Below are 23,304 nucleotides of genomic sequence, written 5' to 3' on the forward strand. Positions count from 1 at the left end.
CCAGGATAAGAACTTGGCATCATGTCATGATTAGTTTTTCTTAAGAACTATTATATTGAGAACTTGAGGGAGTTGCACATTGATAAATTCATACTTGTGAAAAGTATACAGATTTATTCCGACTGATTCAAGCTGTCTCGCTTTTGTTTGTTTAGCCATAGACCCAATTCACATCGGAATCGACCAGATTAAGAACATGCAATTTCTATCATTCACAGGTTCCAAAACATTTTGATTCATAATTAGCCAATCTGAAATGAAGCCAGCCAGATCTGGGATCCAAAAAAATAAAAAACCAAGATAAGAAAATGAAGTGGTTTAGCGGATAATTTTAGAGGACAAACTATGAACAAGTATGGCTCCACGTTTTAACACCGCAAATTCAATATAAGCCTCGATGACTAGCTTTGTTTTCGTGGTTTTATATCGAAAACAAGCTAAAGGTGATGTGAGGCAATCAAAAAACAAATCCTTCCTCCCACAAAAACCATACAATAAAATCAAAAACACACTGACGAACAACTACAAGATACAAAAACCAGAGACATCGAATAATTCAAAGGAAACGGGGACTGACGAGATTTTTATGAATAAGAAGAAGAAGAAGCTGACTCCCTTTATAAAGAAAGGGTCATTGCGAAGCCCTAATAATAACTGTAAATCTACTTAGACGGCTTTTAGCTAAGAAATAGCCCACCACTAGATCTCGCAATGGGCTTTTTATACTAATGGGCCGTATTAACTAACATTATCCTAACAGGGAATTCTAGTCTTTTTTCTTGTATTATCAAAATTTCTCTTCAAACATTGGGGAAAAGGTACAAGTACAACACAAACTAGTTTTGTTGGTCTCTAAAGTTCTTTGTTTCAGCAGAGAATCAAACAATCATCCAAGTCAAGTGTCTGTATCCAGCCCATTTTGCAGCAAGTCGGACGCCAATGGCTAAGGCTGCAGCCAACAATGGCATTGGTGGTGCCCTCCTTAAGCTCTGACTCTCTTCCTCTGAGGTCTTAGATGAATTGTGATACATGGCTAGAGCCAGATACCCTGTGATAGCCACCACTCTCACCCATGGCTCCCCTACTCCTGCCAAAACAGCTGCAGAAGGAAGAGCCGAGGTCACATCATCTCTCTTCTTTATCAACCGCGAATACCCATACAAACCCAACAAGACAGTCCAGAAGAACGGCTCTGAGATGTAACTCTGCACCGCTGCATACCCCACGAGACCCGCAATAGTTACCACATACGGCTGCTTGCTGATTGAGTTTGGTTCAACTGCTTCTCCTATAGCAAGCACTGAGGATGCAAGAAGGATCACCGTGGTTAACTCTCTCACAGGGGTATAAGCCACAATCCCGGAATAGAACGCCCTGACACTGTACATTGCAGTCTCTAGAAGACTGATGAGAGAAGTGATGGGATCGCCTATAAAGTGGAAGACAAGGGCCAATGCAAACTTCGAAAGGTCTCCAACAAACCCAAGGATAGCGAAAGCCGCCTTTCTCCAGTTAGATAGTTCAAACAAGACTGCTCTCCACGCATAAACGAGAAACCCGAGCGCTGCCACAGAAAATCAAAATATTACTTCATCTATCCAAAGATTAGTCAAGTTACCAGATATATTCCCCTAATCGAACTATGCAACAAGTTATACGCACAAGAAACCTCGAATTCACTAAACCACAGGATAGTCCCTTAATTCAAAATATCAGGGGAAAACTAAAACAAATCAAACCCTGAGTCACAAATGAGAACAAAAACAGCATCGACACTGAATTTTCAAATCCAAAAATTTGATTTTTCTCTTCATTTGACCAAGACTTATGATCCATGGTCACTCAAACTAAGCTAAAATCAAAGCAGAAACGTACCAACAAACCACGGCCATATAATTGGGCTGTCCGGAGCTTCTTTGGTCAGATATCTGAATCTATCAGGCATCGTGCTCTCTCGCCTCGCAAATCGCTCCGCCTCATCTTCAATCCCACCGTTAGGTGCATTTTCTTTCTCGCACCTCGTCAAAACCCTAAGTCTCACACTCGGAAACTTCCCCGGAACCCTGAAACGACGGAGACTCTCGCCGGCATTTAAAAACTGTGGCGGAGCAATTGTAAGCTCATTATCACCATTAAGACAAGAAAGACGCGACACAGGAGAAAAAGGAATTCTCGAATTGCGGCAGAAGAAGGAAGAAGAAGAAGAAAGAGACGAAGAGAGAGCTAAGAGCGTCATCGTCGTCGTCTTCAACTTCTAAAGCTTATTTTTCCCAAGAACAACAACAAACAGCTCATAGCAAGAGTTTATCATTGGGCCGTAATAAATTAAACTTAGGCCCAATAGCTTCTTACTCTTACGGCCCATATATATAAGAACTGAAGAAGAAGAAGAAGAAGCATTAAGCGTTTGCCCTACCGTTACAGTCCCCGCCGAGAATCGAGAAGCAGCAGCAATGGCCGACGTAGTTCAATACCGCCTCGAGCGGATGGTTGACGAGCTTGATGATCTAGAACGAAGAGGAATCTTCACTCGTGCAGAGATAGCTGAGATCGTGAAGCAGCGCCGTAAGTTCGAGTACCGGCTAAAGCGTCCAAGCCCTCTCAAAGAAGATTTCATAGCCTATATTGACTATGAGGTTAAGCTCGATGAGCTCCGCCAGCTACGGAGGAAAGCGGTGGCTTATGAGTCTAAGAAGAGAAAGAAGAAATCGGTTTCTGATTACGCCGGTGTGGCTAGGATTGTGGAGATTTATAGATTGGCGACTATGAGGTATAAAGGGGATATCAATTTGTGGTTTAGGTATCTCGAGTTTTGTAAACAGAAGAGGCATGGAAGAATGAAGAAGGTAAAAAGCTTTGAAATTTGATTTTATTATTGCTTAGTCGATGATTTGTCTTTGTTGGGTATGTGTTGGTGTATAAATTGCGTTTATATCATCTGAAATATGTGTAGGCTTTGGCTCAAGCAATAAGGTTTCATCCAAAAGTGGCTGGAGTGTGGATATATGCTGCGTCTTGGGAATTTGATAGAAACTTGAATGTTACTGCAGCTCGTGCTCTCATGCTGAATGGGCTTAGAGTTTGTTCAAACTCTGAAGACTTGTGGGTGGAGTATCTGCGGATGGAACTTACTTACCTAAATAAGCTGAAAGCTCGTAGAGTTGCCCTTGGTGAAAGTAAAGGTAGTTTGGTGCGTGACACGAAATCCGTCGAGGATGAGAAATGGAAAGATGAAAACAAAGAGTTGTTTATGTCGCTAGATGAGAAAGAAGGAAATGAAAAGGAAGAGGATGGGGAGGAGGACTCTAATGTTGAAGATGCTGAGGATGTGACTGAGAAAGTTGATGTTTTTCGGGAAAAAGGGTCCAATGTTCTTCAGACAATCTATAGTGGTGCTGTTGAGGCTCTTCCATCTAGTTTTGACTTGAGGAAGCGTTTTTTGGAGATTCTAGAGGCAACTGACTTGGCGCATTCAGATGAAATCCGCAATACGATTCTAAGTGACCTGAAGCGTGATTTTTGCAAGGAACCTGAATACTGGAATTGGCTTGCAAGACATGAAATGAGTGGTTATATTAGCAAAGAGACAGGCCTAGAGTTTTCGAATCTTCAAATGCAAAAGGCTATTCAGGTGAAACTCATCTTGCTTATGTATATGCTTATAACTAGGGGTTAGATATTCATTAATTGCTGAAGCCTGTTAAAGAAAGTGGCAGCCATAGTTGTCCTGCACTTCCTTAAAATAGATCGAATTTTAGTCTTGATTTTCCTCTCACCACTCTTTTTTGTTTGAATTTGAAGTGATATTCCCTAGTTTAATAATGTCGGAGAGGACAGGAGGAACATAGGTTATGGGGGATTTTTCTTTATTGACATTCCTATCTTACTCTAGCACAATCTGTTTAGGCTTACTAGTAGAAACTAGAAAGTACAATATCTGATAGGTCTTAAATCTTGTCTCCTGAATGCAGGTTTTTGAAGAGGGCTTGCAAACTGTTACTTCAAGTTCTATGTTTAAGATTTATATAAAGTTTTTGATGGAGGCTATTGCACAGTCAAATGGTGACGATGATGAAATTTCTCCTTCGTCTAATCCTATTGGGGACTACATTTCGCATATCATAAACGTGTACCAAAAGGCTGATGAAACCGGGTGTTTGACTGAGGAGCTTGCTGATGAATATGTTTCTCTGTATTTGAAACTGGGAAAGACTCATGAAGCTCAGAAGCTAGCAGAAAAACTTTGCTCTGGAAAATTTGCTGGATCAGCTAAGTTGTGGCTTTCAAGAGTTTCGATTGAAATAAGATCACTTTCAGGGAACTCAACTCCTAGTAAAGCAGATTTGCAGACAGTTTTTGAGCTCCTTTCAAATGCTTTGACGAAAGTACCAATCTCAGAATCTGAGAGCTTGTGGCTAATGGTATGTGACTACTATATTTTCTAGACAATACACTAGTTTGTTAAGACTACACTAATAAAATGCTTATTGTATTGCAGGCTCTTAAATTCTTTGCTCATCAGAGAACTTATTTGGACAAACTTGTAGAGATGTCCATCCTATTAGCAACCAAAAGCCATGGGAGCGACCATGTGTTTTCTCTTTCTTCCACGGTGGTGAATTTTGTTCTTGAAACAAAAGGGGGCCACAGTGCGAGGAAGATATACAAGAGGTGAGTCACTACTCCTACAGTCCTACTCCATTCACTACTCCACACATGCACTTTATTCTCACCACTGTTACCGGAAATCTTCAGGTTCTTGGCGCTTCCTGGTCCCAGTCTTGTTCTATACAAAGATTGCATTGAAATAGAGACCAACCTTATATCAGTGGGTGATAAAGATGGTCTCAGTAATGCCCGGAAGCTGTATGATTCTGCTGTTGCAAGTTACAGTCAAGACGTGGAGCTGTGGAAGAATTACTACTTATTGGAGACAAAGGTAAAGTGGATTCTTAGCACCCTGACTAAAACCCATACTATGACTTAATGTCAAGTACTCTAACTGACCATGTTTCTGGTGTCTATTGCAGATGGGAACATCAGAGACGGCCAATGGAGTGTATTGGCGGGCGAGAAAGACTCTGAAGGAATCGGCGGATTTCATAGTTTGATCTGATTTGTAGGTAGGTTGATGGAGGAAACTCTATGTTTGCCCCGTATTTGTGGATGTTGGTTTCAGTTATGTGATCCTTGAGAAATGAATTTTGGTTGTAAAAGAGCAGGAGTCGATGTACTGCTTTATGATTCTAGTTTATACACTAAACACATTTTTGATACAAAAACATGTTGAAGTTCATGCCTCTGCGTCTTTGGTTTCACCCTTCACATGTTTCTGTTGAATTTACGTCAAATGAAACAGATTCTCATATCCTCTTTACCTGGTGACGACTTGGTCTATATTGTTTTTAAAAAATCAACCTGTTGTTTGTTGTTGACAATAAAAGTAGGTACATCACTAATGGGATTCCATATGGTTACAGTGTTCGAAAACAAGAGGTCAGGGCTTTTTGGGTATTAAGAAAATGTCTCTTTCCATGTCCCATCTCCTAAATCACAGACCATAGTAGCTGTGCCATTGACAACTTCGTCTCACAAAGCTGTCAACAGCTAATAAAATAAAGGGTAACAACAAACTATTAATAACACTTTTCTCTGCCACTAGCCAAAAATCAAGACATGCACTAAACTCAGGCATGCTCGTCTGCATGTTCTTCTTGGAAATCAACTTTTTTTCTACTTTTTTTTTTAATTGCTCCATTCACTACCCATAGATAAGATAAAACAGTTTGGAATTTTAGAATAAAGTTATTAAATGCACCGAACAAAGTCTGAGACAGACATTTTTTTCTTTCTTAGTGGATGCCTTCTTCAAGCTTTGACATTGCTGGTGAAGTCGACACAAGTCTGGCAAGTACACTCAGAGAAACGGCATAACTCGCAGCCAAAACAGACGCAGGAAGTGCAGCCTTTGCAACTAGGTGAACGTGTGCAGCCTCTGTACACCTTCCTGCTTCCTCTCTCTTCTTCCTCCTCACATGTTATCCTGCAACCACCACACCATTCATTATCATAATGCCATCATTTGAATAAAACTTAAGTACATACAAGGACAACAAAAGACACCTACTTGTCGTATGGGAAATCTGAGCATTTCCAGTTTGCATCAGCCATTGCATTGTGGTGCAAGCGGCATTCGTCTCTGCTCCTCAGCCTGAACCTCCTCTCTTTACCACATTCGTTACACCCAACAAACTCATCTCTATGGCAAACTTTGGCACCTTGTGATCTGTTTGATCTACTGCACTTCTTTGATGATTCATTGTAGTATTTGAGCAATACTGTCTTTGACAATGGAACCTTTTCGCCACCAATGATAACCCACACATTGTTTTTCCACTTCCTAGCCGTTTCTCTTCCAGAATGCTTCTCAAATGCAGCTGGTGTCAACTTGTCTAACATCATACAATCAAAAATGTAAGTCAGATCATTTTTTACTTTCAAATAGAGCTCTAATGGAGCATCTATACCAAGAAAAGCTAGAGATGGCATTGGTAGCTACAAGATACCACAAGAACAAGGTTGCATCAAACTTTGACATCAGAGGTATGCATATACGTACAGCTAACCGAGACATATCATATGTCAATAAAGCTACCACTTGGCCCATGAAAAAGAGACGCATTATCATTACAGATAAACAGACGGCCTAAAACATTACTGTGGCAAATCAAGTCATTCCATTTTCTACAAGAACGGATCTAGCATACATTAAGACTCATTATCATGCTAAAGACCTTAGCTTTACCAGCCCAATGTGAGAGTAGCTAAGCAGAGACCAACCAAAGGACCCATGAAAACAAAGAGCTAGAAGAAAACCACACCACCTAAAGAGAAGGGCAAAAACCATCGTTGCCTTATACTATATAAGAAGCACCTCGAGAGTTGAGAGCAAGAGAGAGCGAGAGGCAACAACGTTTAATCTCACACACACATTCACATGTAACATGCACACAAATCAAAACCCACTTGCCCAAAAGCATCAAAAAGACACGAGAACGAGAGAAAGACCTTCATCGCAACCGGGTGTGCATTCGCAGGAGATTTCAAGGTCACCGGTGGGGAAAACCCTAAGTCTAGCAACAGCATCGCCGTATCGGTGACTGGTACAACCACACATGACCTCAACGTAATCGCCACCAACATTGACCCCACTCATCTCTTGTAGCTCCTCTTGCTTAAACAACATGGACCCACATTGCATCTCTTCCTCATTACTCGCCATCTTTCTCTCTTCTCTGTGAGATTCCTCCTTATAGCGTATGAGAAAAAGGAGAGAGAGACAAGGAAGAAGAAGAGGAAGTGGTTAGAATTAGTAGATGAGAGAAGAAGGAAAGGCCTCGTTTTTGGGTATAAAAGGAAAGCCCTAAAGGAGCACGCATCTCAAAAGCCGTAAGAGAGATCTGATATCAAAGCAAAAGCTTATTAAGGGCTTTTCGGGAGAAGAGAAGAGAGAGAAAATTAATAAGAAAGAGAGCGCTTTTTATTTTAGCCTCTCTCTCTTTGGCCTTGTGGTTATACTATACTAGTAACAAAGGAACTCTTATACAGAACAAAACAAAAAGGATGCGAATTAGCTGGCCAACAAAACAAAACTCGTCGGGCATGGGACCTCTCCATTATATTAATGTTTATATACACTAATGTTATACTAGTATCTATCACCTACATAACATTGTATGTATGTAGGGATGAGAGAGAGAATGTCTATGGTTGATAAGAGCAGAACAGAGGCGGTGGTGGGTGAGAGAGAGAGAGAGAGAGAGAGAGAGAGGCTTTGATAAGACACAAGAGAGAAGAAGTTGAGGAATAGAGTTGTGTCAAGTGTTTCAGGTCCTCTTTGATTTTATAATGTCATAACTCCTCCTTTTTCATTTCTTGTACTTACTTCTTCTCATCTTCTTGATTTTGTAATTTCAAAGGTCCTTTTTTTTCTTTGAGGTTCTGCAAATTCTTGGGCTCTTCCCTTTCATCAGGATTCATTGGTTACCGAGTCATTTCACTACCCCCATTGGCTATTTCTTATATAAATAAAAGTTGAAGAAATATATAAAGTTTGGTTTCTTTAATTGAAAAAACAGGTTTAATCAACTAGTTGTATAAAACAACTAGTAACCAAGTACATGACGACGACGTCATTGACATCTATGTCTGTTAGGTATTCTGCAATGCGCTCAAACCCCAATGTCATATCTATCTATATTTGTAGCTATATGTGTTCGAGGAACTCATTTTTTTAATACTTAGGAGGAGAGTAGTTTTGTATGTAGTAGACCATATGAGTTTTATATGGCATATATGTTATCTTAAGTACATACACAATGGATGGGTTTCAACCAAAAAAAAAAAAAAAGTACATAATGGATAAATGGGGAATTGAAGAAAATGTCGCCAATTTCTTTTGTAGAAAATGAAATAATAATGTCAACATCTTTACAGAGACATTTTTTTTTTTGGTAAAAGGTTAAATTGTCAACAGAGACATGAAGATCCATTTGTTTTGAATCTTTACCGAGACATGAATATGAATAAGTTGTCAACACAATTTTTTGCATAACATCTTTACTTTTGAGTTCAAGTCTAAATACTCTCTATCCTCCTAGTTGAGTAGTTGTTGTTCCCAAATAAAAGAGTAGCGGATGGGAGTGAACTAATGGATTCAAATTATTTATTATGGGCTTGGGGTTTACAAGTTTATGAGCCTTGGCCCTTTCTGATTTCTACTTTATTTGTTTTTCAACTATAATTTAATTTCTACTAAAGTTTTTGAAGCAACAATGTTTAGGTTCTTTACTTCTTTCCACTTCAAGTTTTAATAAACACAAAAACAGACTAAGGATTGCTGGACCCATTCTTATTCAACAATGAGGTAAATGCAACGTTGTGGATGGATGATGGGCTAAAAATGATAGCCATTTCTTGATCTTCTACTTACTTTCGTTACATGTCTCTGTCCAAGGCAATCGGCATGTCCTTGTTCTGTGTTGAAATTGTCCCAACGATGATGGGTCGCTATCAAACGAGATATTTATCCATCCGTATAATTTTGAATTTTCATTTTGAATATTTTAAAGAAAATCAAGCACTAGCGTTTTGTCTTGAAGATATGAATGAATGAATGAGACAAATCTCAGATTCTTCGTCAAGTGGATAAAACAAAAAGCATAATCGAGCCCAGTGTGTGAATATGGGCCAACGTGAGAAACAGGCCCATTAAAGTTGACATATCTCGACTCTCGAGAGTCGAGAGAGTAGTAGTAGTGAGAGAGAGAGAGAGAGAGAGAGAGGCATTAGCAAGAGTAGAAAGAAATGGGATGCTGCTTCAGCGCCGGAAAAGTCACACCTCCACCAGTCGCCGCCGCTCAAGTTCCTCCACCCATTGAAGAAGAATCCGTAAAAGAAGTCGTGGTCCAATCGGTCTCTGTCTCCGTCCCTGTCACTGTCCCCGACCTCGTTCCTTCCGCACCAACAGTATCAGATTCAGAAGCTCAAGTTCCTCGTCCTCTCTCACCACCAGCTCCGGAGATCTCTCAAAACAAGTCCGACATTTGCAGCGTCTCTGTCTCTCACAGCTACTCCACCGCTACTACTGCTACTACTGCTACCGCTGCTTCCATTCTCGAAGACGACGCTCTCAGCAAACCCCACCGTCCTCCTCCTCCTTCTGCCTCCACCTCTCGCCGCAACAGGCCTGACAGAGTCCTCAGATCTCCAGCGGAACGGCATTCTCCTCAGGGGAAGCAGCTCCGTCCCAGGTTAGTCCGAGAGAGACAGTCTCGTCAACCAAACCCTACTCACAACCGTCGAAATGTGGATTCGGGTCCACTCCCCCGGAGCGGGTTATCGGATAATCCAAGGCGTCGCTCACAGTCTCCGGCCACTCGTGGCCCGAGTTCCGCAAGAAGAAGCCCCATGAAGAAACGAGTAGGAGCTCCGGAGAAAGACGGAGCAACAGAGGTGAAGAAGAAGGAAGAAGAAGAAGAGGCAAAACTAACTGTTGAGGTAAGGAAGGAAGAAGATGTAACAACTGTGAGAGACCCTGAAGTGTCCATGGAATGCTTCATCTTTCTCTGATGATCTCTTCTACTTTCATCATTATTAACTCTGATGTGATTGATTGTTTTTTCCCTTTTTTGATTTGTAAATTGCGGAATGTGTAATATTATTAACCAAATCTTTTGCGTATCTTCGTTTTTGGTTTGTTTATTGACTCGTAAAGTAAAAGGCAAGCCTACGCAACAACTAACGCTTCACAAATTCCATGGCTTTTTATTTTATGGAGATTGCTGCTCTTTTGCTATGGGATAAGCAGACACAAACAGAGAACACTGTTCTGTTTAACAACACTTGACTACATAAACACTTTGTCTTTTTGTTTTTTTGGTTGACAATATAGGAGATATAAAGTCCTAATAAGAGTGATATTAAATGGTAAAAATGAAATTCAAGAAGGTTTCAGAAAGAGCTTGATGATGATGAAGAAGGACATGGCTGAGCAATGAAAGTTGGGACATCTTCTCCAGGCATCAACACCGATATCTCTCTCTTACACACATCCATCTACAAACAAACAACACAAGATTATTATACATGACATCATCATCATACAAAAGACAACTACTGTGTAGTAGACAAATAAGTGAAAATCCTCTTAACATATCTTATTTTCTACTCTGCGTATATTCAAACCTCGTTGCATGAATCAAGGGGTTTTGTATCCCCATAAAATAATACATTTAGTGTAATCCTGTTTTGGACTTCGCAACTATTTTAATATACGACAAAAGAGCTTCCTCTAGCATAAACCCTGGTAAATCATATGATCCTGACTGATAGACTTCTTTAAACATAATAACCTATATGCATTGGCAAGTTCATTTAATCTTAATCTCATCACCCAACAAAATCAAGCATAGTTGTGATCACAAATATTGGATGGTCGCAACCTCATTAGATATATTCCAAACGAATCAGCCTTTTTGTTTGTTCGCTTTAGTTAAAAAGACGAAGTAAATAAACCAACAGAACTAAAACGTAGGCAAAAATATAAAAGCAAATAGAGAGGAGAGATTATGAACCTTGGGGGAAGCAAAAGGAGGAAACTTTTGGTCGAGAGGTGGTGATTGAGTTGGACTAATGAAGATGAACCTCTCAAAAATAGCAATTAAGAGGAAGATAGCGATTAAAACTCCGGTCGCAACCAAACCAAACGGCACTGCATTCACCGAGCTCTCAAAACGTCCTTCTCCTTCTTCCCCGGCTGCTAAAGGACCCGCCGTTCCAAACCTTCGATGGTCGTGGCTGCTCATTTGTAACTGGAAAGAGACAGGTGAAACAGAGGAAGAAGAGGGAGGAGAAGTAAAAGAGATCGTTTCATTGCCAGTTTTTTAGTTGACTAGTCAACATCGCATACGTTGTTTGGGCTTTTCTCTTTCTTGGGCCTTATTATATGGTCTCAAAATGAGCCCATTGAAGAGGAGGAGATAGAGGAGGAGAAGAAGAAGATGAAGATGAAAAACAGAAACCGTGGATCCACGAACTTCTTCGTGTTCGTTGATTACCTATTCATCTTTATATTTTTCTGCTTCCTTTGTTTCATCATCTTCAAGGTATAAGGTATTCATTTTTTCTGAGTGGCATTTATGAATAGTTGCCACTCAGAAATTTACCAAAACCTGCACTTGTGACCCTATCTTTCTTCTCTTAATCTCTTGCAAAGAACCATCATTGAATTTGGTTTTGTTCATGGTGATCGTTTTTTCAATTCGAAAAGACTTTTCCAAGACATCTCTTTGTCCATTATCGCATTGTTTTATAAGTTTCCAAATTTGATTTGTCATCGTTGGTTTTGGTAATGCTAAATGCTAATCCTCTGAGATTACTTTGAGACTTTGAGATTTTTCATATCTTTCTTTGACAAAATCTTAGACATTGTAAAGGGAGTTTCTCTTCTGAATCGATCATGATCCACTCAGAAATTGTTATATCAGATTAATTTGACCATGACAAGAATTATTCAATTGAAGAGATAAAGCCCATCATATAAGTAATGTGGAGGAGAAATATTCTCATTATTCTTAGATAGTATGTAAGCAAAAGCTCTAGAATTCATTCAATATCTTTCTTAAGCAGAGATAGAGAGAGAGAGATCACAAAGATATATGACTCTGATGATATGGTAGTAGTAGACTTGTTGTGTAAACCAGAATTGAAGATTCTTTTGTATCTAGCAAATGCTTATTTGTTGACAGGTCATGGTTGTGGCACTGGTGGAACTTGATCTTCTCGTGAACTCGGACTGCGAGCTTTATATCCAGGGTTTGGAGAATAACAAATAGGAATTCCATGAGAAGTTGTTGGGGCAGAAGCAAGGGGATCTTTGTAAGGAAGGAATGGCAGCTTAGGTGTGGGAGGAAGCAAGAACCTTCCAAAACCAGGAATGAGACCAGATGGTTGAGGCACCATGTTCACAAGAAAGTCTGAATGTTTGCTCTCACTGGGAGTGGGGGAATTGGGAATGTAACGCATTCCGATTACTTCCTCTGTACATCCAAGAAGCAGGCTTACCAGACAAATTGTGGTCAGAATCAGATTTTGCAGAGTAGAAGCCATTGTTGTGTTAGTAGAGAATAAATGGTATAGAGCTTGAATGTTTGGTTTGTGGAGGGAAGGTGGAAGAGAGTAAGTGTGTAATATATAGATTAGAGTGAAATGGTTCAAGCTAATTATGGTTACATTAAACAAAGTACTTCATCTGCTAAAAAGAGAGCCTACAAAGTCTGGTGGCATCTTTAGTATTGGCGGTGAATTATTGCATGATGATCAGTCACGACATTTGCAACAAATGCCTAATTAGTAATTTTTGGTTGTGATATATAAACCCAAATTTTGATGGGCTTTTGTGCAACCAGGTCTTATTCTTTTCTCCCTCACTTTTCTTTTATTATTAAAAATCCTCTTTTCTTCTCATATTGGAACCGTTAATTCTGCAGATTTATTTTTGGCTTCACATACAAGTAAAAAGAGAAAGAAAAAAAAACTGAAGGAGAAGGAGTCAGCGAGACGACGGCTTCCACTTCGAAAGAGTTTGATCTCTTACTTTCTTTTTTTCTTTCGAAGTTGGTAAAACAAATGCAACCTTCAAATTTGACCCTTTCTACAGTTTTCTTCTCCGATCAAATCTTTGTTTTTTTTTTTAATAACATTTACGTGACTAGCGGCATATTCTACAGTTGTCGATAGAATTTGAAAGAAATCCGTAAAAGTCAAAGAGCGTTTCCGTACTTTTATTACCCACATGTCGTACTATTTGAATGTGTAGTAAATGGTTTAACCAATTGCTTGGTTTACAACATTGCCGACTGATCCTGTCACACATGTTCTTTTAAACCATATGAAGGAGGAGTCATTGACCCAGTTTCTCTGTTTTTCTTTTTAGTCTTGTGATGTGATCGACCCACTTTCTCTTCTTTCAAGATGTATCCAAAAGAAGGAGACTTTCTTTGGTAGGTGTCATCATCTAAGACGTAGGAATAGCTCTGTTTTTTGTTGTGAATTGTTCACGAACTATGCAAAAAGACACTAAGAAACCATAACGTTTTATACTAACCCAAACAAACAAACTCAATGTCATCCGACAAAGTTAATTATATATTTATTACATAAATTGAAAATAAATGAAGAAGGTGGAGAGTTGTGAGAAAGACAGGTGAATCTACCAATAATCTCCTGCCTTAGAAGAATGGGTCACATGGAGTTTGGTTTTTATATAAACCTATTTCCTAACTTTTTTTTTATCTCAAAGTAGAGATACATTTACTTGTTTTTTTCCCCATTTCTCAGAACAGAGCTCCGTTGGAGTTTTCTTTAAAAAGTTTGTCCCTTTTCGTTCAATCTTTCCCGGTTTCAGACATTGCCGTGAAAGTCTCAAATGCTCGTCTAATAAAGCAAACACTTTTGTCCGAAAGTTAAGCTCTTTGAAACGTCAGGGAAAGAGAATCCCGCAAAACTCTCTCCTCTCTCCTCTCTGTTTTTTTCTGGGTCGAAGTTTGGTTCTTTGTTGGATAATGATGGTTTTTGACAATGAATCCAACCTAGACCGATTCCTACGCTGCACTACACCAATTGTGCCTGCCTATTCCCTCCCAAAGGTTCACACTTTTTTTCTTTTTCTTAAACAATTCTCTGAATTTAGGATCTGAAACTGTGTGTTTTGGCAGACACAGATCAAGAACCTGAATCGTCTATGGTACCCTTTGGAGAGCCAGAGCGTAGAGTACTTCAGGTTGGGAGATTTTTGGGATTGTTTCGACGAGTGGAGCGCTTACGGTGCAGGTGTCCCCATTGTCTCGGAAACCGGCGAGACATTGGTCCAGTACTATGTTCCTTACCTCTCTGCAATCCAGATTTTCACCTCTCATTCTGTTCTCAATGCTCTAAGGTAATGATCATTATGCCATTTTCAGAAGCAAAAACACATATTTATGAATCTGAAATGTCGTCGCTGCGATGAATGATGATTTAGGGAGGAGACGGAATCAGGGGATTCAGGGAGCGAGTCGTGTAGTGAGGAGTGGAGATGGGAAAGATGTTCTTCGTCTGAGGAAGGATTTGATCATCAAGAACCTCTCGATCGCCTCGGTTACTCTTACTTGCAGTATTTCGAGAGATGTACACCTTACTCCAGAGTCCCTCTCATGGATAAGGTTTGTTGCTCTTTCCCCATTCTTGGAGTTGATTCTTGAAACACTTTCTTTCATTGTTTTACGATTCCCAGAAGTCTCTGTGTACTTTCAGATCAAAGAGTTGGGAGAAAGACACGCAGGCTTGAGGTCATTGAGAAGTATTGATCTGTCTCCTGCGAGTTGGATGGCTGTTGCTTGGTCTGCCTTTTCTTCTTTGTGTTGTTTCAGAAAGAAAATATTAAGGTTAATGTACTAAAATGGTGATGATATTTGATTGTATGTGTAGGTATCCAATCTATCACATTCCCATGAATAGAAGCATAAAAGACTTGTCTACTTGCTTCCTCACTTACCACACGCTTTCTTCATCTTTCCAAGGTGCATTTTCACTTTCCTCTTGGATGTGTATTAATGTATTAGTATATTCATTTCTAAAGTGTTTTTGCATTGAAAAACAGATTTGAAGAAAGAGGAGGAGAAGGAGAGGATAAGTGTGAGTGCATTTGGGATGGCCACTTACAAGACGCAAGGGAGGCTATGGGACAGTGATAGATTGCTTTGCTTTTTGAGCGTAGCAGATTCTTGGCTAAAGCAGCTAAGGGTCCACCACCATGACTTCACTTACTTCACCACTACTCCTCATTATCTTTGATACATATAGTGTTTTAGATCATTACTTGGTTAACAATCTATTTAGTTTTGTTGTTTAAGAGTAGCACATATCATCAATAATGTTGCATTGTTGTTATTTGGGACTCTTAGGAAAGGATAGACACTGACTTTTTCTTCAAAATATTTTTTTTATAATAAATTTGGTTTGGGGTCAGATTGATGATGATGGGCTCTCAATACATTTATTCTCTTCTAATGTTTTGTGGCTTTCTGTTTGTACAAACGCACGTTCTCTTGATTTTGGTACCCTTCTTTTTTTGTGGACAATTTACGAATTTTTTCATAACCAAAAAAAGATAAATATACAGACATAAAAAATCATTTACATAAAATTATCACAAAAATGTATAAAATCATTTACAATTATCTCAAATTTATTTTGTTAGCCTCTAGAATAATATTTTGATATTATTTATTTACTAGGAAATGTTTAGGGTGTTTTAGATTGTTTCTGAAGATAACTCTTAAAATTGGATCATGTTAGGCTTCTTTCGGCTTTTGTCCAAATTTGATAAATTAGATCATTGGCCCAAAGTTTAGTTTGATCCGAAGGAGTGATTGATAGCCTTTTTTACGGAATTAGACAAATTTATAGCTTTATGCAATTATTTTGCTTCTTTGTGTTGATTTCCTTAATACCCTGGAACATGCAATTGAAGTGTGTTCTCCAATAAATAACGTTCTGGGAACATTTATAGATGATGATGATTGATTATAACAATAATTTTTTTTTTTTTTTTTTTTTTGATTATAACAATAATGATTAAGAACATTTAGAATAATTAAGAACGTTTATATGTACTATCTATATATACTTTTAAAAAATTTCATTTAGAAATTGTTGCAGTGGATTTTTTTTGGTCAATCATTTATTTTAGTTGTAGAAAAATTTCAACGGTATACATTTGGATGCAAATTAAATGTAATGTAAGTGGCCCATATATGTTATTGTTATAGTGCTAAGAAAATTTGGTTCTGATTTGGTTCAATGAATTTTGGTTCATTTTGGTTCGTCTATTTTTATGCTCACCCCTAACTAAAATTACACCAAAACAAACTATACTGTTTCTAAACATTAGACCCAACAATATTAGCTCATAAAAAATAAAGAATAAACATGTGCCTTAATAGTTACGAATTTTCTTAAGAATAATACTCTTATAGACATTTAAGTAGATTTTCTACTGCACGGCTTCTTTTTTACCACTAGAAAAATTTACATAACAACTATAAAAATCCAATAGTTAGTTTGGAATTCCCACCTGAAAATCTTTATAAATTATGTATGTATTCCTCCCTAAATATAGAAGATATGAAGAATAACATCACGCATAGATAGATATGCACGTGAGATATAATGTTGAAATTTAGTTACCAAAAAAGAATGATTTTGTCTGAGAAATGAAATTCCTCTAGTTGTGAATTTTTCAAACTTGGTCGGTCTTGTGAGTTGAGTATCTTTTTGAGGGGAGGTGGAGAAATAATAACCAAAATATCTAAAAGCGAAAGCTGAGTTTGACCAATCACCGACCCGGAAGATTGAAACTATAATTAGTACTCCGTTTGGTTGTCATCAAAATGGTCATCCTTATGGGATATTATCCTTTAGCCGCGGCTAGCCGACCATTACACCAACATCAATTTTTTTTTTTTTTGTTTCCATTCAATTTGCATAAACCTCCATAAAATCTTAAATCATAGATGTTTTTTACACTCTAATCTTATCTTTTAAGCTTAGTGATGGCAAATTAAAGCTTGGAAAATAAATAATTAAATCAAATGGAAGGGATAGGAACTTGGAAGCATGAACTAATGAATGCCTTCACCGTCCAAAAAAACAGAGAATGCCACGTATTCGTACGGACGTGAATGTTTTAATCTCTGCGCGTTGTGTTTCTCTGTGTCAATATCTCTCTTTTTAAAAATGCTAATTTTCTAAACTTTCTTATTGGCCAATGAATTGGAGTAAAAGCAAAGGAATAACCCCAAAAAGATTGTTTTGAATAGTCGTCAATAGTAAGATGCGACATATAGTATTAACAAAAGCGGTTAGCAAATCTTTCGTTGACAAAAATAAATATCTAAATCTTTAATTCCCTCATATATAAACCCATGTAGAGTCGTCTCTCTCTTACCAAATAAGAACAAAACAAGACACAATTTTCTCTGTTTTTATAGCTCTCTCTTCTCTAAGTTTCCTTTCTTCCACTGCTCTCTGTTTTGGCGAATCGTGCCGCGTCAAGATGGACTTTGACGAGGAGCTAAATCTTTGTATTACGAAAGGTAAAAATGTGGATCATTCTTTCGGAGAAGCTTCGTCCACGTCCCCGAGATCTATGAAGAAAATGAAGAGTCCTAATCGTCCTAAACCCTATTTCCAATCCTCTTCTTCTCCTTATTCGTTAGGGGCTTTCCCTTTTTCTCTCGATCCAACACTTCAGAATCAGCAGCAACAACTCGGATCATACGTTCCGGTTGAGCAACAACATGACCCGACAATGCAAGGCCAGAAGCAAATGATCTCGTTTAGTCCTCAACAACAACAGCAGCAGTATATGGCCAAGTACTGGAGTGACACATTGAATTTGAGTCCAAGAGGAAGAATGATGATTATGAGCCAAGAAACTGTTCAACCATATAGCGCAACCAAGCTGTACAGAGGAGTAAGACAACGTCAATGGGGAAAATGGGTCGCAGAGATCCGTAAGCCACGAAGCAGGGCACGGATTTGGCTTGGTACCTTTGATACAGCTGAAGAAGCTGCCATGGCCTACGACCGCCAAGCCTTCAAATTGAGGGGCCACAGCGCAACACTGAACTTCCCGGAGCATTTTGTGAATAAGGAAAGCGAGCTGCATGATTCAAACTCTTCAGATCAGAAAGAACCTGAAACGCCGCAGCCAAGCGAGGTTAACTTGGAAAGCAAGGAACTAGCGGTCATTGATGTTGGGAGAGACGAAGGCATGGCTGAGGCGTGGTACAATGCGGTGACATCGGGTTGGGGTCCTGAAAGTCCCCTTTGGGATGATTTGGATAGTGCTCATCAGTTTTCAGAAAGCTCATCTTCATCTTCTCTCTCTTGTCCTATGAGACCTTTCTTTTGAAAAAGGTTATAAGCCCACATTGTTGTAGGTTGTAGTTTAGGGTTCTACTCATTGGCATTTGGATGGAGACAGTTTTTGTGATCTCCCACTTCACACATCAGTCATTATATGTGTCTACCTTCTCTCTGTATTTCTATCGTCATCATTGATTTTAATATATTATGTGTTTGTGTTTGATTATTGCTACATACATAGATGTTCTCCTTGTATCGAGTTTGTTATCTGTACTTTGACAAGTTGGCAACGTCACATCATCTCCAGAGGCTATTATAATGACCTCTGCCTATTATGCAAGATCTTTGTGCATCTTTGAGTTTTACCAAGAAGTCTCTGGAGAAGTCAAAGTGAAACTTCCGAAAGAACTAGAGGGTTCGATTTAATGGGCAAGAAGCAAGTCCCAAAAGTCTTAAGACCAACAAATCCTTAATGCAGTACTTTGTACGTTCGAACATATATAAAGAAAAAAAACAGGGGACAAAGAAACAGAGGTTAGGTGAGTTTGGGAACTTGGTTGATCGTTAGTTGTTACTATACGAGCTCAAGAAAGAGAATATTGTTTCTACTGGATTCTAAAATTAGTCCTCACTTTGAGTCATCTTCATCATCACTAAACCGGATTGTGGAAGAAGACTCAAACATGCTTTTGGAGCTGCAATTGTGGGTTGCAAGCATGTTGGCTTGTCCATGATGTGAGATCTCTACCATCACAGTTTCATCATCTAATGGAAGTGGTTGTTTCCATGGCTCTCCATCCATTCTCATGTATGCATGCTTCGCCGCACCTTTCTTGAACTCGAATCGAATTCGGTTTGCCTACACACACACACACGAGTTAAAAAGTATGCACTTAACTCAGTTTTTCTTCTATCACTTTACATTTACCTGTGCAAGTCTTGTCCCATGTCCATTTGGAGTGAGCAGAACAAGACCATGCCAAGCATTTCTAAACCCAACGATTTCGATGAGTCCATCGTCAACGAATGGTGCAGTTAGGCTTCTCTGTTGAGACATCACAAAGAAACATTAACCATTTTTTTGAGCAAATTACTGTGAAGAGAATGTTTTAAAAACCTACATCACGTTGTTTCTTAGGATTTGGTGTTCCCCAAGGATCTAGTCCTCCAGAAAAGCTAGGAAGATTCAAACAGACTATGGACCTTATGCTGCCAAAACAAAAATATATGTTAATTAATTATTTTGGACAATCTTGTTTATTGTACAAGAAGCCTCGTATAACCTTTACCTTTGGGGAATGTGAAGGTCATTCCATTGGCCACTTTTATTACAAATCTGAACCTTTGCAAGCTGAGCTATGTTTCTGCCACAAATGCCATATAATATTTTTGCTTCTAACTAAGCAAAGAAACAACTCATGGATAAGCAAAGAAAAATATACTCACTGTGAAGCAGGGTGAAAAAGAGAGGCAAAAAACCATCCTTGTGTGCAACTAAGCTTTAGATATGTGCTCTTGAATGTCATGAAATCAATAGAAACATTAGTTGTTACTTTTTGTTATTTTAGTTTATACTAGATGAAGCAATCACGTCCACATCATTTTGAAGACAACATAAAAAAGAACTTTAAGAGCAAGGTATATATATATATATATGTAAACCTGATTAACTAGCTGATTTTTAAACTTTTCTGGGTGCAATTTTCTCTGGGAATGAAATGCATAAGATACTTGAGCATCCATTCCTGCAGTAAATTGATTACTGGTTAGCTTGTATTTTCACAAAGACAGCCAATTAATGATGTAATGAGAAGTCATACAACTAACTTAATTATATTCCAAGTTTCAAATGTCTATGACTATGATATCTGGTTAGATATCATTTCTATATATATCTAACATCTGAAAGATTACACAATCTAGTAAGTAGAACCTAACCGCAATGCTGTTTAGGGGAAAAGATAAGCTGTTTTCAGCGGCCAGGGGAGCAAAATTCTTACCCAAGCTAAAGTAATTCCAGAATCCCCCACGAAATGTTTGGTAATCTTCCTGGAAAAAATTGAAAAATATTGCTGATCATATATAAGAATAAAAGAAAGAGATGATACACAAAAGAAGACAATGACATACCATATTTTCTTGATCTGATGGAAAAGCACGATGAAGAGAATGTGGTAGCTTAAGAGGTGCACTAGTATCACAAGAGTCTTGCTTAGGAGCTTTCATCCTCATAAGTATCTGCCAACTTAATTAAGATATAAATGCATACATATATCAATCCAAAATCAAAGTATAAAATATATGAAAATTGGAAGAGAATGATATATATATATATATATATATATATATATATATATATGTAACTAAATATATACTTGTCTATCTTCATCTCTTTTGCGTTGATCACTTTATCCAAAAAAGAATCCACAGAAGACCTATCTGTTCCAGGATTTTTCTTACCCTGAGGATGTTGAGATTTAGTAAGAAGAAAGAAACATATTTTATGAGATACATTATGATTAAGTGATCTTTAGTGTATATATATACATACCCATCCAAATGCAAATGGAAGGTTGTTTCCGGTACCCAAAGGAACCGTAGCAATTGGAGGTGGATTGGATAATTTAAGATCAGAAACAACTCCAAGGAGCCAACCAGCTGTTCCATCTCCCCCTGCAACCTAATTATACACAACTCATGCTTAATGCCTTAATTATATATATATTAACACCTTTTCTACATATTGATGAGTATAACTCACCATTATTTTCAACTTGTCCCGAATCTTGCTTGCGAAACCATCGTCTTTTAGCCTCTCTAGATTAAGATAGATTCTCTGCAGCACCTTATCTGGAGTCTCTTCCTCAAGATCAAAAACCTGAACCACAAAACGTGCTTCAATCAATAAAAACTCCAAAATATAATAAGACCATTGTTTAGACCATTGTTTATTTTAATGAGTTGCCATGTTTCAATCAAGTTTGAATTTTAAGTTAAAAATCATAGGGTTACGTATTCAAGAAGAATAAACGAATTCATCACTTTTTCTCGTTTCCAAATTTTTGTAGAAGCCAATTTCAAAAACCAACGAATCATTAATTAGTCTATGGCTAAATTGATATAGAGACCTGCTTGTCGTTGAGTAGAGTGCGGTAGGTAAGTATGAGTTCTGCACCTAGTTGACCTCCGCTTTTGGAGTTGATGAATACGAGGATTGGGCTCTCAGGTGGTGTACTACTACTGGTTTGTGCCACAGGCTCGGCTTCAGGCGAGAGAACGTACGAAGGAATGTAGAATTTCTTAAGGAAATCTGATAAATTCTTGTATTTTTCCATGCTCGTCTCTGACTGAACCATTCATATATCAACACTCATCAGTATTCATATTTAAGATTCAAATAACAAAAATATGATATCGTTAATCATGCAAAAGACGATCGAAGTTGACATCATACCATGAAATCTCTTAAGGGGTTGAACGAAAAAGTTTATATATTATTGTGTCCCTATTATTGTGTTCTTGAAAGAGTAATTAGATTTAAATAATGGAGATCCTGAAGTTTCTATACCAAGATTTTCTTCCCTTTTTATGGCACAATGTTGATTTTCCTTTTTCTTTTATAGATAAAACACTAGTACTATTAAATGGTCTTTGTGCACATGAAAACGTGATCTTTATTTCTTTAACATGCATATCTAATTACTGCTTTTTTTTTCCTTTTTTTATTGGTCAAGAATTACTGTTTTTTTTTCTTTACTTTTTTTTGTGAAAGGATTTATATCTAATTACTGCTGACATATGGAAACGGGAGTCCATTGTCTTTGTATTATATATCATCTTTCATATATTTCATACCTTTTTCATTTTAATATATTTATATAAATTTATACATATTTAGATATTCTGCAAAATATCAATATTTTGTCATCATTTGTTATATATTTTATAACATTAACTTATTAAGGTAAAACGCAATTACAAAGTGATGATATATAGCAGCAATAACATGCCCCGATATTGATGAGCTCATTTTTACAACCAATGAAGCCCATTAAAGGTGCGAGGCTTAATTCCACAAGTGGCCCATTAAGTAAAACGCTTTGGTATTAATTAAGCCTTGTTCGAGAATCTCCTAATGCGTGACTTGACACAATCTTTGACTTGACATCATCATCATCATCTCTGACGCTGACCGATTTCCTTTGGTAAATCTCCGACGCTGACCAATCCAGAAACCTAACCTAAGAGTAGATAGAATGATGCAAAAAAGAAGTGAAAGGACAACCCCACAACATATCTCTTTCCATGTGTCACATTTTGCATGAATCCACACATTGCTATTTTAGGAGAGTGAAAAATATTTTAAAATGTAGACAATAAGCTTCGGTGTGAACTTCGGAGAAGCCTGTGGTTCTTGTGATAAAGGGGATATGGAATTCAAAGTTTGTTGCACAGCTTTCCACCAACAATTTAACAAACCAAAAAAAAAAAAAAAAGTTGTTATTTAATTTGCTATTTGAAATCGTCTAAATAGTGCCGACGTGGATGGCTTGTTCGGAACTTCGGAGAGACCCTTCCACAAGCAATCTCTAAAACTGAAACTTGGAATTACGTTGCATAAGTAAAAATGTTGCAATTTGTCTCATCATCAATTTTAAAAGCACAAGGCATATGACATTAACACGTTATTTGAATTTTTTTTGATGAGAATATCCAACTACTTTACCGTCCTCACTCTCTTAACCTTTGAAACTCTAGGCTTTATGTTACAAAATTCAACGTAACATATATTCTCATACTTAATTTTCCAGGTTTTCTTTAACCAAACATGTA

The 23,304-nt window shown here is 37.9% G+C and overlaps 9 protein-coding genes across 10 annotated transcripts; 4 read left to right on the forward strand and 5 right to left on the reverse strand.

The window, feature by feature from the left end:
* Positions 1–754: 754 nt before the first annotated feature.
* LOC9305586 lies at positions 755–2,276 on the reverse strand. The gene is made up of 2 exons (XM_002869469.2): positions 1,876–2,276; positions 755–1,564 (listed from the first exon to the last, which is right to left on the reverse strand). Exons 1-2 carry the CDS (start codon positions 2,234–2,236, stop codon positions 879–881), a joined length of 1,047 nt encoding a protein of 348 aa, XP_002869515.1. The 5' UTR covers positions 2,237–2,276; the 3' UTR covers positions 755–878.
* A 63-nt stretch (positions 2,277–2,339) lies between these two features.
* Positions 2,340–5,318, forward strand: LOC9305587 (U3 small nucleolar RNA-associated protein 6 homolog). Its single transcript, XM_002867415.2, has 6 exons — positions 2,340–2,846; positions 2,954–3,631; positions 3,972–4,421; positions 4,499–4,671; positions 4,756–4,939; positions 5,031–5,318. Exons 1-6 carry the CDS (start codon positions 2,454–2,456, stop codon positions 5,109–5,111), a joined length of 1,959 nt encoding a protein of 652 aa, XP_002867461.1. The 5' UTR covers positions 2,340–2,453; the 3' UTR covers positions 5,112–5,318.
* A 298-nt stretch (positions 5,319–5,616) lies between these two features.
* LOC9303534 (protein ULTRAPETALA 1) lies at positions 5,617–7,811 on the reverse strand. The gene is made up of 3 exons (XM_021019196.1): positions 7,069–7,811; positions 6,128–6,452; positions 5,617–6,043 (listed from the first exon to the last, which is right to left on the reverse strand). The coding sequence occupies exons 1-3, from the start codon at positions 7,280–7,282 to the stop codon at positions 5,869–5,871; spliced, it is 714 nt and encodes a 237-aa protein (XP_020874855.1). The 5' UTR covers positions 7,283–7,811; the 3' UTR covers positions 5,617–5,868.
* Positions 7,812–9,180: 1,369 nt separating this feature from the next.
* Positions 9,181–10,242, forward strand: LOC9305588 (wiskott-Aldrich syndrome protein homolog 1). Its single transcript, XM_002867416.2, has one exon. It carries the CDS (start codon positions 9,367–9,369, stop codon positions 10,129–10,131), a length of 765 nt encoding a protein of 254 aa, XP_002867462.2. The 5' UTR covers positions 9,181–9,366; the 3' UTR covers positions 10,132–10,242.
* A 64-nt stretch (positions 10,243–10,306) lies between these two features.
* Positions 10,307–11,666, reverse strand: LOC9303535. Its single transcript, XM_002869471.2, is given in 3 exon segments — positions 10,307–10,617; positions 11,136–11,444; positions 11,446–11,666. Coding segments are annotated over 3 exon segments (432 nt in total). The 5' UTR covers positions 11,464–11,666; the 3' UTR covers positions 10,307–10,512.
* Positions 11,667–12,100: 434 nt separating this feature from the next.
* Positions 12,101–12,741, reverse strand: LOC9305589 (putative cell wall protein). Its single transcript, XM_021019280.1, has one exon. It carries the CDS (start codon positions 12,667–12,669, stop codon positions 12,310–12,312), a length of 360 nt encoding a protein of 119 aa, XP_020874939.1. The 5' UTR covers positions 12,670–12,741; the 3' UTR covers positions 12,101–12,309.
* Positions 12,742–12,892: 151 nt separating this feature from the next.
* On the forward strand, positions 12,893–15,603 carry LOC9305590. 2 transcript variants are annotated; one of them, XM_021019278.1, is made up of 7 exons: positions 12,893–12,968; positions 13,050–14,207; positions 14,277–14,497; positions 14,582–14,762; positions 14,854–14,939; positions 15,028–15,119; positions 15,200–15,603. In XM_021019278.1, exons 2-7 carry the CDS (start codon positions 14,124–14,126, stop codon positions 15,391–15,393), a joined length of 858 nt encoding a protein of 285 aa, XP_020874937.1. In that variant the 5' UTR covers positions 12,893–12,968; positions 13,050–14,123; the 3' UTR covers positions 15,394–15,603. The 2 variants fall into 2 exon arrangements, with proteins under 2 accessions (XP_020874937.1, XP_002867463.2); XM_002867417.2 differs by lacking the exon at positions 12,893–12,968 and having other exon boundaries at positions 13,064–13,142; positions 13,496–14,207.
* A 1,809-nt stretch (positions 15,604–17,412) lies between these two features.
* On the forward strand, positions 17,413–18,725 carry LOC9303536 (ethylene-responsive transcription factor ERF054). Its single transcript, XM_021016440.1, has one exon. It carries the CDS (start codon positions 17,657–17,659, stop codon positions 18,515–18,517), a length of 861 nt encoding a protein of 286 aa, XP_020872099.1. The 5' UTR covers positions 17,413–17,656; the 3' UTR covers positions 18,518–18,725.
* Positions 18,726–18,859: 134 nt separating this feature from the next.
* On the reverse strand, positions 18,860–21,921 carry LOC9303537 (diacylglycerol kinase 6). Its single transcript, XM_002869473.2, has 12 exons — positions 21,600–21,921; positions 21,233–21,349; positions 21,023–21,151; positions 20,847–20,932; positions 20,602–20,716; positions 20,472–20,520; positions 20,134–20,216; positions 19,918–19,985; positions 19,761–19,835; positions 19,593–19,680; positions 19,400–19,516; positions 18,860–19,330 (listed from the first exon to the last, which is right to left on the reverse strand). Exons 1-12 carry the CDS (start codon positions 21,825–21,827, stop codon positions 19,100–19,102), a joined length of 1,386 nt encoding a protein of 461 aa, XP_002869519.1. The 5' UTR covers positions 21,828–21,921; the 3' UTR covers positions 18,860–19,099.
* Positions 21,922–23,304: the final 1,383 nt, after the last annotated feature.

This window comes from Arabidopsis lyrata (assembly GCF_000004255.2).
Source record: "Arabidopsis lyrata subsp. lyrata unplaced genomic scaffold ARALYscaffold_7, whole genome shotgun sequence".
Lineage (NCBI taxonomy): Eukaryota > Viridiplantae > Streptophyta > Magnoliopsida > Brassicales > Brassicaceae > Arabidopsis > Arabidopsis lyrata.

Bases quoted from the DNA above. Each gene is read 5' to 3' on its own strand.
- LOC9305586 (XM_002869469.2), bottom strand. From the start codon at position 2,236: ATGACGCTCTTAGCTCTCTCTTCGTCTCTTTCTTCTTCTTCTTCCTTC. The intron at 1,565-1,875 runs GTACGTTTCTGC...TTTCTGTGGCAG, and splicing joins TATATGGCCGTGGTTTGTTG to CGCTCGGGTTTCTCGTTTAT.
- LOC9305587 (XM_002867415.2), top strand. From the start codon at position 2,454: ATGGCCGACGTAGTTCAATACCGCCTCGAGCGGATGGTTGACGAGCTT. The intron at 3,632-3,971 runs GTGAAACTCATC...TCCTGAATGCAG, and splicing joins AAATGCAAAAGGCTATTCAG to GTTTTTGAAGAGGGCTTGCA. The intron at 4,672-4,755 runs GTGAGTCACTAC...GGAAATCTTCAG, and splicing joins GCGAGGAAGATATACAAGAG to GTTCTTGGCGCTTCCTGGTC.
- LOC9303534 (XM_021019196.1), bottom strand. From the start codon at position 7,282: ATGGCGAGTAATGAGGAAGAGATGCAATGTGGGTCCATGTTGTTTAAG. The intron at 6,453-7,068 runs GTCTTTCTCTCG...GTATGATGTTAG, and splicing joins CACACCCGGTTGCGATGAAG to ACAAGTTGACACCAGCTGCA. The intron at 6,044-6,127 runs GTAGGTGTCTTT...TGGTGGTTGCAG, and splicing joins TCAGATTTCCCATACGACAA to GATAACATGTGAGGAGGAAG.
- LOC9305588 (XM_002867416.2), top strand. From the start codon at position 9,367: ATGGGATGCTGCTTCAGCGCCGGAAAAGTCACACCTCCACCAGTCGCC.
- LOC9305589 (XM_021019280.1), bottom strand. From the start codon at position 12,669: ATGGCTTCTACTCTGCAAAATCTGATTCTGACCACAATTTGTCTGGTA.
- LOC9305590 (XM_021019278.1), top strand. From the start codon at position 14,124: ATGATGGTTTTTGACAATGAATCCAACCTAGACCGATTCCTACGCTGC. The intron at 14,208-14,276 runs GTTCACACTTTT...GTGTTTTGGCAG, and splicing joins CTGCCTATTCCCTCCCAAAG to ACACAGATCAAGAACCTGAA. The intron at 15,120-15,199 runs GTGCATTTTCAC...ATTGAAAAACAG, and splicing joins GCTTTCTTCATCTTTCCAAG to ATTTGAAGAAAGAGGAGGAG.
- LOC9303536 (XM_021016440.1), top strand. From the start codon at position 17,657: ATGGACTTTGACGAGGAGCTAAATCTTTGTATTACGAAAGGTAAAAAT.
- LOC9303537 (XM_002869473.2), bottom strand. From the start codon at position 21,827: ATGGTTCAGTCAGAGACGAGCATGGAAAAATACAAGAATTTATCAGAT. The intron at 20,717-20,846 runs GTATATATTTAG...ATCTTAATTAAG, and splicing joins AAAGAGATGAAGATAGACAA to TTGGCAGATACTTATGAGGA. The intron at 20,217-20,471 runs GTAAGAATTTTG...AATTTACTGCAG, and splicing joins CTGGAATTACTTTAGCTTGG to GAATGGATGCTCAAGTATCT.